This window comes from Cyprinodon variegatus, unplaced genomic scaffold, assembly GCF_000732505.1.
Source record: "Cyprinodon variegatus isolate N-32 unplaced genomic scaffold, C_variegatus-1.0 Scaffold305, whole genome shotgun sequence".
In the NCBI taxonomy this organism is placed as follows: Eukaryota; Metazoa; Chordata; class Actinopteri; order Cyprinodontiformes; family Cyprinodontidae; genus Cyprinodon; species Cyprinodon variegatus.
This window is the reverse complement of record NW_015150758.1, coordinates 130,278-146,519: the sequence shown is the minus strand read 5'-3', so window position 1 is coordinate 146,519 and position 16,242 is coordinate 130,278. Positions and strand designations below refer to the sequence as shown.

At 39.9% G+C, this 16,242-nt stretch overlaps 1 protein-coding gene across 1 annotated transcript in view; it reads right to left on the bottom strand.

Annotated features, from left to right (window-relative positions):
- Window positions 1-446: 446 nt before the first annotated feature.
- cbfa2t2 (core-binding factor, runt domain, alpha subunit 2; translocated to, 2) overlaps window positions 447-16,242 on the bottom strand; it is a 23,005-nt gene continuing 7,209 nt past the window's right edge. Inside the window, exons 2-11 of the mRNA XM_015384152.1 lie at window positions 11,690-11,848; window positions 11,307-11,548; window positions 11,117-11,206; window positions 9,134-9,318; window positions 8,781-9,034; window positions 6,112-6,197; window positions 4,490-4,682; window positions 3,138-3,206; window positions 2,855-3,045; window positions 447-2,054 (exon numbers count right to left, since the gene is read on the bottom strand). Of these exons, the coding sequence (XP_015239638.1) occupies window positions 1,719-2,054; window positions 2,855-3,045; window positions 3,138-3,206; window positions 4,490-4,682; window positions 6,112-6,197; window positions 8,781-9,034; window positions 9,134-9,318; window positions 11,117-11,206; window positions 11,307-11,548; window positions 11,690-11,822 (1,779 nt within the window). The 5' untranslated portion in view covers window positions 11,823-11,848 and the 3' untranslated portion in view covers window positions 447-1,718. The remainder of the gene's footprint in view (window positions 2,055-2,854; window positions 3,046-3,137; window positions 3,207-4,489; window positions 4,683-6,111; window positions 6,198-8,780; window positions 9,035-9,133; window positions 9,319-11,116; window positions 11,207-11,306; window positions 11,549-11,689; window positions 11,849-16,242) is intronic.

Sequence of the window (16,242 nt, the reverse complement as noted above, 5' to 3'; positions counted from 1 at the left end):
ACAACTGCGTCTGTGGCAACCCATGTACAGAGGCCTTGGTCTTCGACAAGGCCGATCCGGGTTTGAATCCTACCTGTGGTCCTTTGCCGCATGTCTCTCCCTCTCTCTCATAACCCCTTTCCTGTCAGCCCACTGTGTAAAAAAATTTAGCCACTAGTGCCTTAAAAGCAACAACAACAAACAGCAAGGCTGATTGTCATTAAACTGGTCTGAGAAGGTTTCAAGGACCCGGTTCGATCCCAACAGCCTGCACTCTGGGTTCCTGAGCAAAACCCTAAACCCCACACTGCTCCCCGGGCGCCAAAAAACAGGCAGAGACTGAATTTCCAAATTGTTTGACAATAAAGGGATTTATGTTACATAAACTTAGGGTTAAAAAAAAAAGTGTATATTTTTGGGCCATGTTATAAAGTTATTAGGTTAAAATACAGAGTAGTTAAAGCATTTTTGAAGTAGCTTTACTTCTTTATTCCATACTTCATGTCAAGATACGTTTTTCATATGAAGTTATGCATCATAACAAGAAAACATGTTCATAGAATGAAGAAGGGGGGAACTGTGGCTCAAAATAAAGGGTTTCTCTCATAATCTTCTTTACAAAGTCATCTTACAACAAACAAAAACATTTCAGGTGTAACAGCAGAGTAGGATAAATCAAAGCTCATCACTAGAATTAAGTCTAACTGTAATAACATATGGATGATTTTTGTACACAAATGCTGCTAAGCTCCTGAGATTTTCTGAGACTGAATGATTACCGATACAAATCAGTGACATTTTCCTCTTTGTATTTAATTCATAGCAAGGCTTAGTAAAACATTTTTTCCTTATCTTCAGATGCAGCGATGAAAGATTTTGAAATAACATGTCAACCTGATGACATAAACAGATACCAAAATAGACCAGGAATGGTAAAGACTGAAGAGAAATTACAGTTAAACTCTGAGGATCTTAGTTTCCTAAAAGAGACCTGCAGACCATGAATATAAATTTCTGTAGGATCAGAAAACTTTGGTGATGAAGAAACAGCTCGAAATACCTGAACACTTCATATTAATATTGTTTTAACAAAAATAATCATATTCTTTACAATATTCACTGACAACACGACGTCTCAGTCAGTCACACTTATAAAAAAGTCGGTGAGCAAATATTTATTTAGAGAAGAGCTGCAGTGATCTCACTCAGGTGGCCTGCTGTTAGATTTTCTTTCCTAAACAACAAAAACAGATGCTTCAGGGTTGGTACTATTACACAGTTTACTTTTACCCAAAATACCTCCTAATCTCAATTTTGTACACAGAAACAACAGTGACATTGTTTAGTGGGTCGGAAAGCTATATGCCTTCAGTGAAAAATCCTTTCCTTGTGATCAATCGTCAGTCGTTTTTTTGTTTTGTTTTTTTTTTTTCCTCTGCATCGATCCTGGTTTTGAGGTTTTGGACCAGAAAGACGTTTTCATCTGTTATGGTGATCTGTTCATCCAATGGATGCATACTAAACAAGTCTCTTTGTTCTTCGCCAAAGCCAGAGTCTCAGTTGACACATCACTCACAACAGTCATCTTTAGTTTGTCTTTATTCATCTGCCAAAGTATGATGAAAAAATCTGTTATCCTTACTCAACCCACAAATAGTTTCCTCATGCTGCCGATTCAACTCTTCCTGAACAACAAGAAAGGACAGACGTCGTGTTAAGCTCTAAAGTCCTCTGCATCTTCAATGTCCATTACTCTCAGGTGCTGAGGCAGGGGTGGAGGGAGTGGAGGAGCGAGAAGCAATTGAGCCCTTCTCTCCGCCCGGACTGGAGGCTGACGGCACACCATCGGAAGCTTTGACCCCAGCTGGAGACATTACAGCTGCAGTCACCGTGGTCACGGTTGCTACCCTGTTCGCAGCGATGGCAGAGGCTGCTTTAGGCTGAGCTTGAAGTCCGGGGCTGCAGATGAGATGATGCCTTTCCCAGTCTTTGTGCTGGCAGAATGAGCCACAGTAACGGGCTGCATTGCAGCCGCTGCACGTCTCGCTAGCTTTACGGCCACAATTCCAGCAACACTGAAAATAAAAAAAACAAAATAGATAGGCTGTCAAGACTTTCAAATCAAGCTGGAAGCTTTATCATGAGAAAAAGAAACAAACACAACCCGTCTACTCTCGTTACCAAAAGCAGTTTTTGCTCTCATGTTATTTTTTCATCGATATAACAAAAAAACAAGTTACATTAGCAAATAGAAGTGCCAAATTCATAAATAATTATATCATCCCCAAAATTCACTTTTTCCCTAATCAAAGATATGACAATATCAGCCATTACATTGGAAAGATTCCCTTTTAAGCAACTGATAGGTCACCAACCAACTCCCTAACATAAAAGACCCCTTTGAATGCACACATATATATTCCTTATTAAATGTCATCCCATCGTTTAAAGGTGTGTATTTGAGGCGTTGGAAATAAAAGTCTAACCCTGCCATCCCAGTATTAGGAAAGGTAGGGACAACTAAAGATTGCTGTGTTGGCGAGAGGGCATACCAACAAGAAAGACTTGGAGCTCATCAACAAAGATAATAATTAAATGATGATATTTTCCAACAGGGATTAAAAATAAACAGGATCAGCCATCATAAGAACAGATCGATTTATATAATACCAATAAATCTAGTGGCATAAATAATTTTAAGCCAAATGGTATAATGATCTACTTTTGCATACCATATTTTAGTGCTAGCGATATTTGCAGTAGCTGTTCTGTAATCATGTAAGCCCAGTGTGTGATATTAAAATCAACCTTTCTGAGGGAATAATCTCTACAGCAGGATATTTTGATTTGGATTTGAAGTTGGATCTCTGCTCACCTCACTTGAATCCTCCTGCTCGTTGATGACCAGGATGGCGTCCTCTTGAGCCTTCCTCTTTGCCTCAGCCAGAGTTTTCTCCATTTTGGCTCTCTCTGCAGCAATCATCTCAAAAGCTTTCTGCTCAGCCTCGGCCACTGCTTTCTGAACCTCATCCATGGCCTGACGCTTCACTTCGTTCACAGCCTCCTCTGTACGTCAAGGAAAACAAACGTTTAGAGTTTACCTCACTAGAAATATCATCTGAAAGCAGTCATCTCTGTCTGCAAAGGGAAATTTTTACCAGCTTTCCTCCAGATCTCATCGGTAACATATGCTGAACCTGTCCGTTGACCAAATTCCCGCTGGGAGTCTGTAAAAAAGTTGGAAAAAAAGCAGATAAGTATTTTTCAGGGTTAAAAAAAAGAAAATAAAAAATACTTTCAGTTAGGATAACACGTTAGACTGACAGCTGAATCACTATGACAGGTGTGTAGAAAGAAAAACCAGCTGAATACTGAAGGCTTCATTTTCTTGATGTCATTAATTGGTCACCGATGCAAACATGTCTGCATATGTAAGACACACAGCCAATATAGTTGTCGGTTGTCAGATTCTTGGACTGATCAACGATCTGACAGCTTTAGAAAGGAATGTGTTTGGCTTGGAGGAAAAAGCAGTCCGACAGGCTGTGTCAATAATCAGACTGTTCTCTCAGATTTCTACCCCATATCTCAGCGCACTTCTGCCTCGCCTGCTTTGCTGACTGGCAAATTTCCTCTTCCCCTGATTTTTCTGGTTACTTTTTCCCATACTTCTATCTGATCTACCCTTTCCTTTGATTCTCCTCCCCTCTCTTTCAACAAGCCTCTTATAAACCCCCACTACTGCAGCCCAGAGCCCAGGCGAGCAGGCAGGCTCTCCGGCTGTGGGCCCAGATGGTGCGCTGGCGAGTCAGCCAGCTCTGGGTCTCTGAGCCTGCAGGACGGCAGGACAGCCCTTCTGTGGCCGATATGGCCGAGGCCAGTCCTGGCACCTGTTTGTGACTATGGAGCAGCAGGGGGATGGCAAGGCTGGCACACAGAGAGAACACTGCCAGTACACAGCAGACTGGGGGACTAACTGTGGAAGGACTCACACTGACATGTAAATTCATGAGTGTAATTCTATTTATGGCCACTAGATGCTGTATAGACATAATTCAGAAATTGACCAGAACCTGAGTAAAGGTTATAGTTAATTTTGGATGTCAAAAAAAAGTATCATGGTATTCTAAAGGTGTTTAGAAGTTTGTGAAAAATCATTGGTAAATGTCAGTTTGCATAATTTCTTCATTTTACTCAAACAATATTCCTGTTCATTCTTTGTACAGGAACCGTCAATTCACATTTGTAGATTTAATTAAAACTTGTAGTGAGCTTTGGCATATTATTTTCAATTTCCAAGTATAAAAAAGATTTCTAAGGAAATTCCCCAAAACAGACCTGAGAAAAACCCATGCCTTACACTAGAGTGCAAAGGTTGAAATGAACAGACTTATTACATCATGGGAAAGATAAAAGTTTGTAAACAGTAGTTGGCAATAATCATTAAAGGACAACAAATGACTCATGCTGATACAGCTTAGCTGAAATTACAGTACTCTTAGGAACTCACCCAACTCCGCAGAGAGAGGGCTGTGTGTTTTGGAAAAAGGAGCAGAACCCGAGCCTCCTTTCCGAGGGTCTTCCTGCTCACTTGAACGTCGTCTCCAGTAGTTTAGCTCCTCTCGATCCGACTCCTGGCAGCGCCTCAGCACGCTTACCGACCTCCGTGTTTTTTCCACCATGTCCACTATACAGTTCAGCACCTGGATATTTAAGAATTTTTTAAATAAATGCCAGCCCCAAATCTTTATAGCAATGACAACAATACAATATGGAAATTCAGAACCTAACTGACCTGTCGTTCAACAGAACATCAGGGCATACCAACAAAAAAGATGCTTTACTAGTCTGTTATTTGACTAATAGTATTGAAAGTAGGTGATTTAAAAGCTGTGAAAATGTTTGTAGCTACACTATAAGTCAGGGTTCTTTAGCCCTGTCCCTCAGAACTCTGTGTCCTGCACACTAAAGATACGTCCCTGCCTCTTTACACACGAATAAAGTGATTGCATTCCCTCCTCAGCAGCCATAAAAGGTCGCAGAAGCCTGTTTTCACCCATTTATCAAAGCAAGGTGTGTGAAGTAGGGAAAGTATGAAGGACAAAGGGGTCCCTAGGACCAGACTAAAGACCCCTGCTACAAGTCATTGACATTACAGGTATTTTTCTTCTATTCCTTTGCCGTCCATGATGGACAAAAAAGGTGAATTTCAATTCCTTGTCACATTGCAGAGAAATTATTTTATATCAAAGATGATCTGGAGAAACAGACATTCAGACATGGCTGCTTATGAAGGGCATTTGGCTGTACTCTGAAAAAGGTTTAACATTGTTTATTTGTAAATATAAATAGGAAAAGAAACTGAATGTAGTGTGAATGTGAAACAATAGCAAATGAGGAGAAAAGCTAAAATTTGCTTAGTCTGATTTTTCCTTCAAAACAGCAGTGTAGTGGATACAATTTAGAGGACATCCAGTAAAATGCTTTCCAGTACCACAGCTTTCACTAAGGCAGCTATAACAGAATTTCTTTTTTAATTTGGACAAAAAACCTCTAGCTTTTTTCATTTCCAACTTCGAGCTCACAGGGCCTTCCTGGTAATTCTTACAACTCAGAATGATCAACGTTTTAGTAGCGATATAAAAGCATAATACAGTATCAAATCATGCAGTGATTGGACATGAAAATGTTTTAATTTCATGTTTTAGTTCATATTATGCGGTTTGTGCCTGTGTGTAAAGTTTTTTAAGCGGAATACCCTCCGTGACACAACCAGGGTCAAACCCAGGTTCCATGGGTCACAAGACTTTAACCACTTTACCATTGGGTCTCAAAATATACTTTATTTGGGTGCTAACTGGGTGTTATTAAAGGATGTCTGAATGATGAAAAAGATGATCTTCAACAATTAAGGTGTATAACTAAGAAATGCTTTAAACTTAAAAAAATCATCAGCCTTACTGAAAATTTGATTTATAGCATTTATGTCTGTCGGGGAATGTCACACTTATTTATCTTTACTGTCAAAGCTGGGAAAAGTAAAACATTTCTTCTCAGGACCTTAGTAAAACAAATTATGTTCCTTTTGTATCACAAACCATTAGCAGCAGTGGTGCCTGCCTGCAGACTTACATGATCCAGATGCCTCCATTCATCAGCCCACTCTCTGTCTGTCAGTCTGTGGTCCACTGGCTCCTCACGGTAGCCCCCGTTAGTCCCTGATTAGAACACACACAAGACAGATAGCAGTCTGATGTGATTAGCATTCCTTTGAATGAGGGATTAGCCACAAGTGACAATGAGTGAGCAATAGATATGGAAGATCACAAAAAATGTAAATGTTTAGATTATTTGTTCATCATGAACAAGAGCACAAAATATCCCTGTATGAACTGTAGTCAAAAACCAAAACATGTTTAAAAATCAAAAGGCAGTCTGACGGCATTGATGTGAGGATACAGCTTTGGGAAATAAAACTAAAAAGTAGGCATGGGATAGTGAGCAGCAGAGGTGGAGTGAAAGGGAAAACCTATGATGCAAAACAGACTCCTAGCACGCAGAGCCTGCACACATCTGGAAGTCAGCTGTCAACCGCACACACAAACTGACACACTCAGTACCCCCACAGCACCTCCCCTCCTACTGCTCACAGCATTCCAGCAGGGAGACACTAAGGCTGAGTGGAGTGGCTCCACTCCTAAACACAACCAGCCGCTCTGACACTCGCTACGGATCCCTGCGTCCCACATACACACAGCTATGTGATTCCCATCATTGCCCGACTTAGGCAATACCTAATTAGAAAGAAGAGAAATAACAGTTTGCACACATTGGGTAGAGCTCACGCAGAAACCAAACAACATCTTGAACCAATGGCTACATACATAGGAACTGCATTTAAAACTCACATGAAGAACAAAGATGGGAACTGCCATCTCTTCAATCTGAGTTAAAAAAAGAAGGGCAGCAAGAAGAACGATGAGTGCACAGCTTCTCGCACACATACACACATGCTTCTGCCTTCCCAAAAATCTTCTCGACTTCTGGATCTCATCAGCGTTCATCAGTTCAAAGCTACGACTGGGGGGGACTGATGTGTTTATCCTTGTGTGTGTGCGCTTGTGGCGGCAGGCGGGTGGGAGGCTGTCGGACAGACTAAAGGCCTCGTAAACACAGCACCTCTACCCTGAACACATCTAGGTGTGTACGTATACTTGCACGTATATGTGTGTGTATGTGTGAGCTACTGCTGTTTCCACTAAGTGCTGACAAGCCTCAAATGGAGGGGCAGATATACACCAGAGTAGAACAGAACTCCCCCTGCCTGGACAGTACAGCTCTGTTTATACACATTTCTGGACCCCAGAGATATACCAAGATTTTAAACAAACACACAGACCACCCATTCTTGCATACAGATTAAAATATGATATGTATGCGTCTGTTTTTGTGGTGAATTTTGAAACTCAAAGTACGGCTGTTTCCAACATCGTTCTGATTATGGAAGGGATTTATTAGGATAGAATATATATACATTTTATTTTTTTGTGATTTGGTAACATATGTAAAAGAGCATTTGTGAAGGTAAAACACTTGTAGAAAAAGTCAGGAAGTGTATCAATGATATCTTTCATTTATATTTCTAATGCATTTATTAAAACCTTGTCTGGAAATAAAATAAAACCCAAGCAGTAACATGTATTTACTTTAGTTTTCATTGTGCTCTCATTGGGCATGTAATGTCACCTAATGGTTCAAATGTTTTGAAAAGAAAGTACTTTCCAGGAACAATTTTTAAATGTTCCTGTAACTTCAGTGATTTCTATTTTGATTGCATATAAATGCAAAGCTGCTTTGGGCTTTTAATAGCTATTAATAACTTTTATCTATATAAAAGGAAATTTGTCTAGTCAGATTTCTAGATTTTTATTGTTATAATTATGGATATATGCTAACCTGACAACAGCTGTCAGGTTAGATATATGCAACAGGAGTTGAAAGTTGAAAACAAGCTGAAACTTTTGAAGTTATTTAAGACACAACTCAAAATAATGTGTCCTTAAAGCAACTGGTACAAACACCAATAGTAGTGCTTTGGTGGGTTCCATTTGCTCTCAGAGGTCTAAATTTACAACTTCCAAGTTGCAAATTTTAAGTTTAAAGTTGGAAATACTATTCAGAAAGTCAGCAAAACAGGATGGTACCTTACTTCCTAATTTGAGATTGATGCTACTCTCACCAACGGTATTTACATTTTCATACACTGACCATTTTTGGAAGTTCCTTATTATATTTGTTTTATTAGGTCAGTTGCTCAGGCACTATTTGCGTTAATAGAAAGATAGGTTTTATAGTTGAGTATATGTGCAGAATATAATGTAGAGCAGAGTTTTTGTCATTGTTATTCGAGCAGTGGTCATAGTGACCGTGGAGAATACAAGGGTCTACAAACTGAACACTGGAACGCATTAACATCGGAGGTTACATCACTCCAACTCGTTAACTTCAAGTTCCAAGGATAATGGGACGCACCATTAGTCTGCCTCCAGATGTGGGAATGACATCAGGAACAACATGGCCGAGTTGCTGTACTGACATTAGCAAAACCAGCTAAAAATTGTATATATTTATACATATACACATACATACATACATACATACACACACCTGCATCTATTACATTTAAAATCTGCAGTAAACAAGTCAGTAAATGAGTGTGTAGAGTACTGTTTATGTAAAAGACTTTTTTGCTGCTGCGAATTTTGCATTTGACTCATCTCTTAGAGATGTCTGTCACCTACCAGGGAGTCTGGGCCTGTCCTTAAGTTCACGGATCTCCAACACACGTTGGCTGTGCTCTCGGTGCAAGAGGTGTGGAGCTGCTATATCATCCAGGGCGTAGTGCTGCAAGGGTGGAGGAGTTGGGTGAAGCTGGGCGGCGATGGGGAGCGGGTGGGCGGGGCTGTGGCGAGGAGCAGGGCTGATGGTGCAAATTCGTTTTGCTGCAGGCTCCATTGCTACTGAAGGACGTTCGTGGAAGCCGTTTTCTTTCACTCTAAACACAAGAAAGTAGTTCTTAAGTGAACACTTATTTCAACAAACTTACTGTGGGTTGTGTTTACTTTGAAAAGAATGCCTGCCAAAGTCATCTAACCTGCTGGGGCTGTGTCGTTTAGTTGCTGTCTCAGGAGGTTCCATCAGCAACTCGGAGGAGTCTGGAGAGGAAGTCATGGTGGTGCTCAGCAGGAGGTGCTCATGCTGAGACAAGTACTGCGCTGGGGTCTGCTTGGCTGCTCGTGCACAGTGGAGCAGCTCTCTTTGCAGCAGGGGAAGGTTTGCCTATAAAATAAGGAATAATATTGTTCCAAATTACTTCATGTAGACCATTGACCATAGCTCTTAAAATTAAAGCTTAATTTAGGGTAACTACTTTAAAAAAAAATGCAAAGTAAAGATGACAATGTTGCTGTTTTAAAACAGGCCAGGTCTCCCATAGTATACCAGTAGTTAGATTGTTTTTGCAGCTCTGCAGCAGAATTGTATATAGTAAAAATATATAGAGCTGGTAACTAAAATAAAAACAATGTATACGTTTACAGAGCCAGATGACATAAATTTGGCCTAAGATTTTCATACAGATCAGGCACCAAAGAAAGCAAAAACAGGGAGCTTGACATCTTAAGTTTCTGATACAAGGCTGGCTTTGGGTGTTGTTGCTGTGGCTGCCTCCATAGTGGCTGTGGTTTTCCTGATTCAAATAAAAAATGGCAGTGCTACCACGGATGATGATTGTTAACCTCCCACACAGCGGGCTAAGCACGCTTTGTGTGTGTTGGTTGCAGTAGAAGTATGTATGACCGTACTATGGCTTCAGAACCTTTTCAAAATAAAAGAAGCAAAAGCTCCACTTCTCTGTCCTCTCTTGCACCGTCTGGTTTTACATCCATATGTACATATTTATCCATGTCTCTCTGCTGAATCTTTCCATCTTGCTTTTGTTCCCTGTATTTCCCTAATTGGGAACAGACTCCAGTGTGTTTGCAATTACACTACTTCCTCACCCCCACTGCTCCCTCTTCTTGAGCAACCAAATAAATAACCATTGCCTTCTCATTTTATGACTGACCTCAGAGTATCACAGAGCACTGCCAAACGGTATTTAAAGATTTTTTTAAACTGCACTTTTTTCTGTTTAAATATGACATTTTGTTTGAGGGCTTTGTAAGCTTAAGTTTGATCTTCTGCACCATTATCCTAAAAGATGCTCTGAAACACCCATGTGCCTATCTCTCAGGCTCATCTACATCTTCCCCTGAGGCCCCCAGCTAGCAGACACATGTGCGGCATGTAGGGGCTCTCAGGGGTTCAGTGAGGCGGATGCTAGTTTGGAGGCGCCTTAAAAGCTGAATGCTCTTTTAAAATAGGGACAGCAGCTGCATATGGCACACTGTACACCATAAAAACAGACGGGAACACTTTATAGGCATGTTTCACACTTCCCAATTCCCACTCCACCCCCCTTCTCTTCTTTTCCATGTGCTTACAGAATTTGTCCTATCTGTCCCATCTCTTTCTAAACCCTAAAACAGTTTGGATTAAAGTTCAGGGGGATCCAAATACAATGTAATAAATTAGTGGACGGCAGTGAACAGAGAATTCTCCTCTCAAGAAGACAAATGGAGGGGCTTCAAAGGTGAGTAAGAAATAAGTGCGGAGGAAGAGATTTTAAGTGTTTAAAGAATAGTGCTACAACCGACTGAGGATTTATGGCCTGCTTTGCAGATGAGAGCTCTTTAAAGGTGTACTGTTGCAAACATAGTTGGTACAAAGACCCCCGAGAGGCTGTTTAACAAGACGTCATCTGCTACTTGTCAAGTCAAAGTGGAAGCTCTGATTGGCGCTTTTAGCCATTTCAAAGAAATAATATTAAGCCATCAAGGCTACACAAAAGATACATCTTCTAAAGGGATTTTTTTCTCATGTCTAGAAAAAAATGAACTTTAAATTAGGATTTGCTGTGTTTCTTAATTTTTCAGAATGGGGTAAAATAGGCTGACTGTGTTACTTCAAAAAAACAAAACAAAAAAAACCTGGAAATAACCCAAAAGAAAAGTCATTTGTGATAAGGTATATTTACCTTGAGAAAAGGAATAACAAAAGGCCTCAAGGGGAAGTTAGTGGCCTCCTGAAGCCGTGAATGAAACTCTTCAATTGTTACTGTTGAGTTCTGTGTAAAAAAGGCAAAGAGAAGCATATGAGAGTAGTGAACAGATGAATTTCTACAAAACGCTCCCCTTTCCCCTCCTCTTCAACATCAAAGGATTTACCACAAGGGCCAGAACTAGGCTTCTGACGCTGTCTCCAATCTCAGGAGATATGTCGTTGCCAAACTGCTGCAGCGTGGTCAGAAAACGTTTCAGCTTGCTCAGCTGGCGAGCTCCACAGGTGGCTGGCAGCTGTTGATTGGCCAACGACGAAGATGAAGAGGAGGATGGTCCATTACTGTAACGCTGCGGCGGAGAGGGCACTGCATTCAGTGTTGGTGGGGAATGATGATTCCCATTGGTCACTGGGAAGGAGAGATAAAGTAAACATAGGCTCCAATGAATGGTTCTAGATAGTTTTGACATAATTTTGTTGGGGAAATGACAATCCTTGTTGAAGTGAACTAAAAAAAAAAAATGTATAGATGGTGTGAAGGTTTTCTTACATGCTGTGGTGGAAAATGAGGCCGGACGAGGGCCACTGGGGTTGACAGAAGGCAGGGGTGGCATTGTGGAGCTGGCACTGCTGCTGGGGGCTGATCTGGAATGAGTCTTAGCATCCACAGGCGAACCGGGCATGGCAGGGCTCTTCTTCTCTCTACTGCCTGCAGTGAGATAGCAAGAGGTCAGTTATGGGTCAGATCCTATATATATATATATATATATATATATATATATATATATATATATATATATAAAAACTTGCTCTTTAATAATGAAACTTTTCACAAGAAATATCACAATCCAAAAGTAACTTTTACTACCAGTGGGTAAAATAAGCCGGTTTATAGAGCTGAATATTGAGCAATCAGAAAACTGCAAAGTGAAACTTTAGTAGGAATACTGTCAGTTTAAAGATCACAAAACTAAATAGTATGAATACAAAACAAAAATACTAGTTTAGCATTTTAGATTCCTGCTTAAAGATTCAAGTCTTTATGGAAAAACCAGCCCCCAAATACACACACTTTTTAACCCATTTCGTAACAAATAACACATACTGCCAGCCAGGGCACCAACCACCCTGCCCCCCATCAAAGAACCAGATGTCTAAAGTTTAGCCCCTCACTCTCACCCATTCAGATCAATAGCAGCAGAAATGCTGAAGAAATCTATTGTGTGGGAGTAGAATGCCCCCTCATTGAGATCCCCACCAAGCAGTGTGTAAGGGTAGTCTATGTGTGTGTGTGTATGGGGGGGGGGGTTAAAGAAAGAATCCAGGCACATGAAGAAAAAAGGACAGAGCCATTTCACGCTTTACTAACAAGATCGGCAAAGCTTTTGAATGTTAAACGCAACTTCTCAATATGCTATTGATGGTGAAAGAGACCACCAGATAAGGGGTTTGGAGAGAGTGTAACAGAGGGCGTGGTTGTGGTCTAGTGGGGGACGTGGGATCAGAAGCTGTCTTTGTCTGGACGAGATCCATGAAGCCCGGGTCCTGTCTCCTTTTTGACTGGATCAGACTTTTCTAACTGCTTTAAGAATTGACGATTAATAGACAAGTAGGGTCTCATGGGTCACAGGTCAGGAGAGAGCAGCTTTTAAAAAGTGGTTTCATGGTTTTAGGGCTTCTGCTTGAATAGCACTCTTTATATCTTTTTCACAGCTATGAACTCTTGATAGCCTTGAGCCATAGCTTCCCACTTTATAGAAGGTTGAGGTGGAAAGTGCTCAACTGTCAGTAGCCGCCTCTGAAAGCCTATCTAATGATTATAAACCTTGGTATAAAAACATCGAAAAAGGACTTACAAGGGTTACTGAAAATTCAAAATGACAAATTTGGAACAAATATTCATATAAACAGTACTCTTAGTCTTGTTTAGATTTTGTGTACTATCTGCAAACTGTTTGACTCCCCCACCAACTCATCTTTCAAGCTTGCAACTCATTATGCAGCTTTGATTGCTCATCTTTCGTTTTCCAGTCCTCTTCAACCTCTTTTTTCCCCCCTCCATCATTCCTGTTCTCTCAGTTCAGCCCTCTGGCCTGCCTGCCATCGCTCCACCTGTTCACCGACACAGGGGACAGGATGGAGGGATCTACGCAGACATTTGGATTGCCATACCCACCACACACACGGTCTGCCAGCACACCGCAGGAAGCAGCCTGCGGCAGGCAAGCAAGCGCACACACCAATTCCAAAGCCCTGCACACTCTGTCCGTATGGCCAGGAAATTAGACTGACATCTCAATAACAGAATCAACGGGGCATATGGCCTTAGTGTCAACATTGTTACCATGTAAACAATTTTATACAACACACAACATACCCAGGAGCAAAGACTCTGGCTCTCTTAGTTTGCACTGCAATGTTTTCAAAAGCTCTTTATGTAAAAAAAAGAAAAACAGTTCTACCATTCTATTAAAATTAAATATCCTTAGAAGAGTGTAACTGCGTTTGACTTATATAAATATAGATTGCAAAAAAGATCAACATGTATTTCATGACCTATTTTGGAAGGGAACTGGGAAACGAGGTTGCAGCTGTGTTCGCACAATCTTAAGACATGGCAGAGTCTGTTGTGAGCTGTGCCAGAGGTAATGGCCTAAACAGGAGACATCAGGTGTGTGTGCATGTATTGCTGACAGCCCACAGAGAATTGCCTCTGCTTGTCAATTAGATGGCACACATAGCTGGATGACTTCATCTGGATTGCAAGCACCTGAGGTCTGTCGTATATGGACGCAGGACTTTCAGAGGGGAGGCAGCTGTCGCCGCAGCCACAAAACACACAAGTGCCGAGCGCATAAAGTGGTCTAATGTTAACTCAGGTGAACATTGGCTCAAAGGAGGATGTGGGGTGTTTGGTCTAAATGCCACCTGTCATCCTTGCTCTAATGGAACAAAGGAAAGATACACAAAGCTCCTAAACACACATGGACAGTAGCATAATAAAAATGGGACATATTTTAAGGTGGTTTCACAGCATATAAAACAGACAGAATGATTTGTGGCTATTGCATCAAAACGTTTTCTTTTAAATTTTCCTACCAGTCATTGCTGTTCTTCTCTCTTATGTCTGTTTGGAGATAAATTAAACTGCTATAGACCCTAAAGGCTACTTCTTGTGTATTTATTTTCTATAGCAGCTGTTATTGGAGGGATGGAAAAGCAAGAATACATCTTTGGTGATGGTTGTTGCTAGCCAGGTGTTCCATGTTTGCTGAGCTTCAGGTGACGCTCGTTTGCATTAAAATATTCAGCCAGCGTTAATTGCCTCTGCTTCCGCAGGTGATGACTCAAAATTAGGATACAATTGAGAAGAGAAAGCAATTACTGCTGCTGAACCACATTATATGGAAGCAATGATGTGCTGAAATCAAGAAAAAAAAGAAGAAAAGGCACCAAAATCTCTAACGTATCTTACACCACATGAGAAGGTGCATAATTTGAATATGTGGGTAAACATAAATCATGCATTATATACTGATTAAACACATGTGCTTGCTCTTGGTTTAACTCTAAACTCTAGAAAGCGGGCAGCTGTGAAGCGTTGGCCTGCCGTGCACTCTGCTATCTCTGTACTGTCATATAGATGAGGTGAGAGAAGATACAACACATGCATGGTTAGTTTATCACTGAGAATAGTATAAATAAATCAGAGGATGTGGATTGGAAGGATACTTTGTGGATCCAGTTCAATATCCATAAACACATACTGCAGTTGTAACTGAGATAAACTTTAAAATTGTTGTAGCATTACTCTAAAATCAGCTGAGTATATTTTGTATCAGCAGTTGAACTGAAATATTACGGACTTTTTACTTGAGTAATTTGGCTAACTGAAAAAAAAAACATTAATCTAGACACTCAACTGGAAAAGCTCTTCAGCAGATAATGTAAGGAAGCAAAACAACTACTAATGCATTACAGTTCTTTAGCTAAAGAGTTGTTTTTTCAATCTAAAATACTTAAGATTTACATTTTTGAGCAGGGAATATTTTTACTAAATGTGGGAAATTTTTGTTTAAATGTTAAGGTTTATTGCAGGTCTAAAACTTATTTTAGACATCAAGGTGTTGACATTCAGCAAAAATTAACAGTACAAATGCATCTCTAACTAAGAGGTGGAACTATACAATATAGTACAAAATAAAAATAAATGTGGTTGAACTACATATAAAACCTGTGATTACATCATCAAAAAAAATTATGCTGCAGGGATTTTCTTTTTTGGGGGGGTTTGAATAGGTAGTGATGTGAAGATAAATAAAGAAATCATATGACTTTCATGGAAGAAAGCCATTAAGCTGTGTTTAAGAATCTACTTTAATGAATTGTCATATTCTCTAGAGTTTCAACTCCAAGTAAATGCTAAAATGTATAAGACATAACCATTTCGTCTTATATGACTCTTATACGACTGGGGGAAGATTGCATTTTACGCCTGTACTCGGTTACTGTTTCTGCATAGGGAACAAAATACGAATAAAAAATCAGATAAAATTAAATTAAGAGTTTGTGATACTGCCTTTAATTACTTTTATTGCTTTTTATATAGGTTTTTGTTCACCATGTATAATTATTCCACTATAAAAAAAATTTTTTTAAAAAGCTGTTATATGTTGATGCACTGTATATAATGTATATATCCATGCAAAAGTTTCTTCCTTTGGAACGTTCTTCTTCTTTGACTATTTGAGCTGATGTACAGTAACAAGTACATTTCTACACTGTGAGATCAATGAAAAGATCAATCAATGAATTTTTACATTTTGTACTGGCTTGGAATGTGTTTAGATATGAACTTGTTTTTAGAAAAACCAAAGTCTATGACTAATTGAGGCAATGTTAAAAGCATCTAACTTTGTATTATATTATGAACATAAGACATTTCGAAAAATGGAGGAACTAACTTTTACATTGAGATTAGAGCAGGATGGTTTTTAACAGTGATGGACATGTTTCACTTTCTTATACACTAGATCTAAAACTAACCAAACAGAGGTGACAACCATTGTTGTTCCAATATTTGCATACAATTTACATATGGAA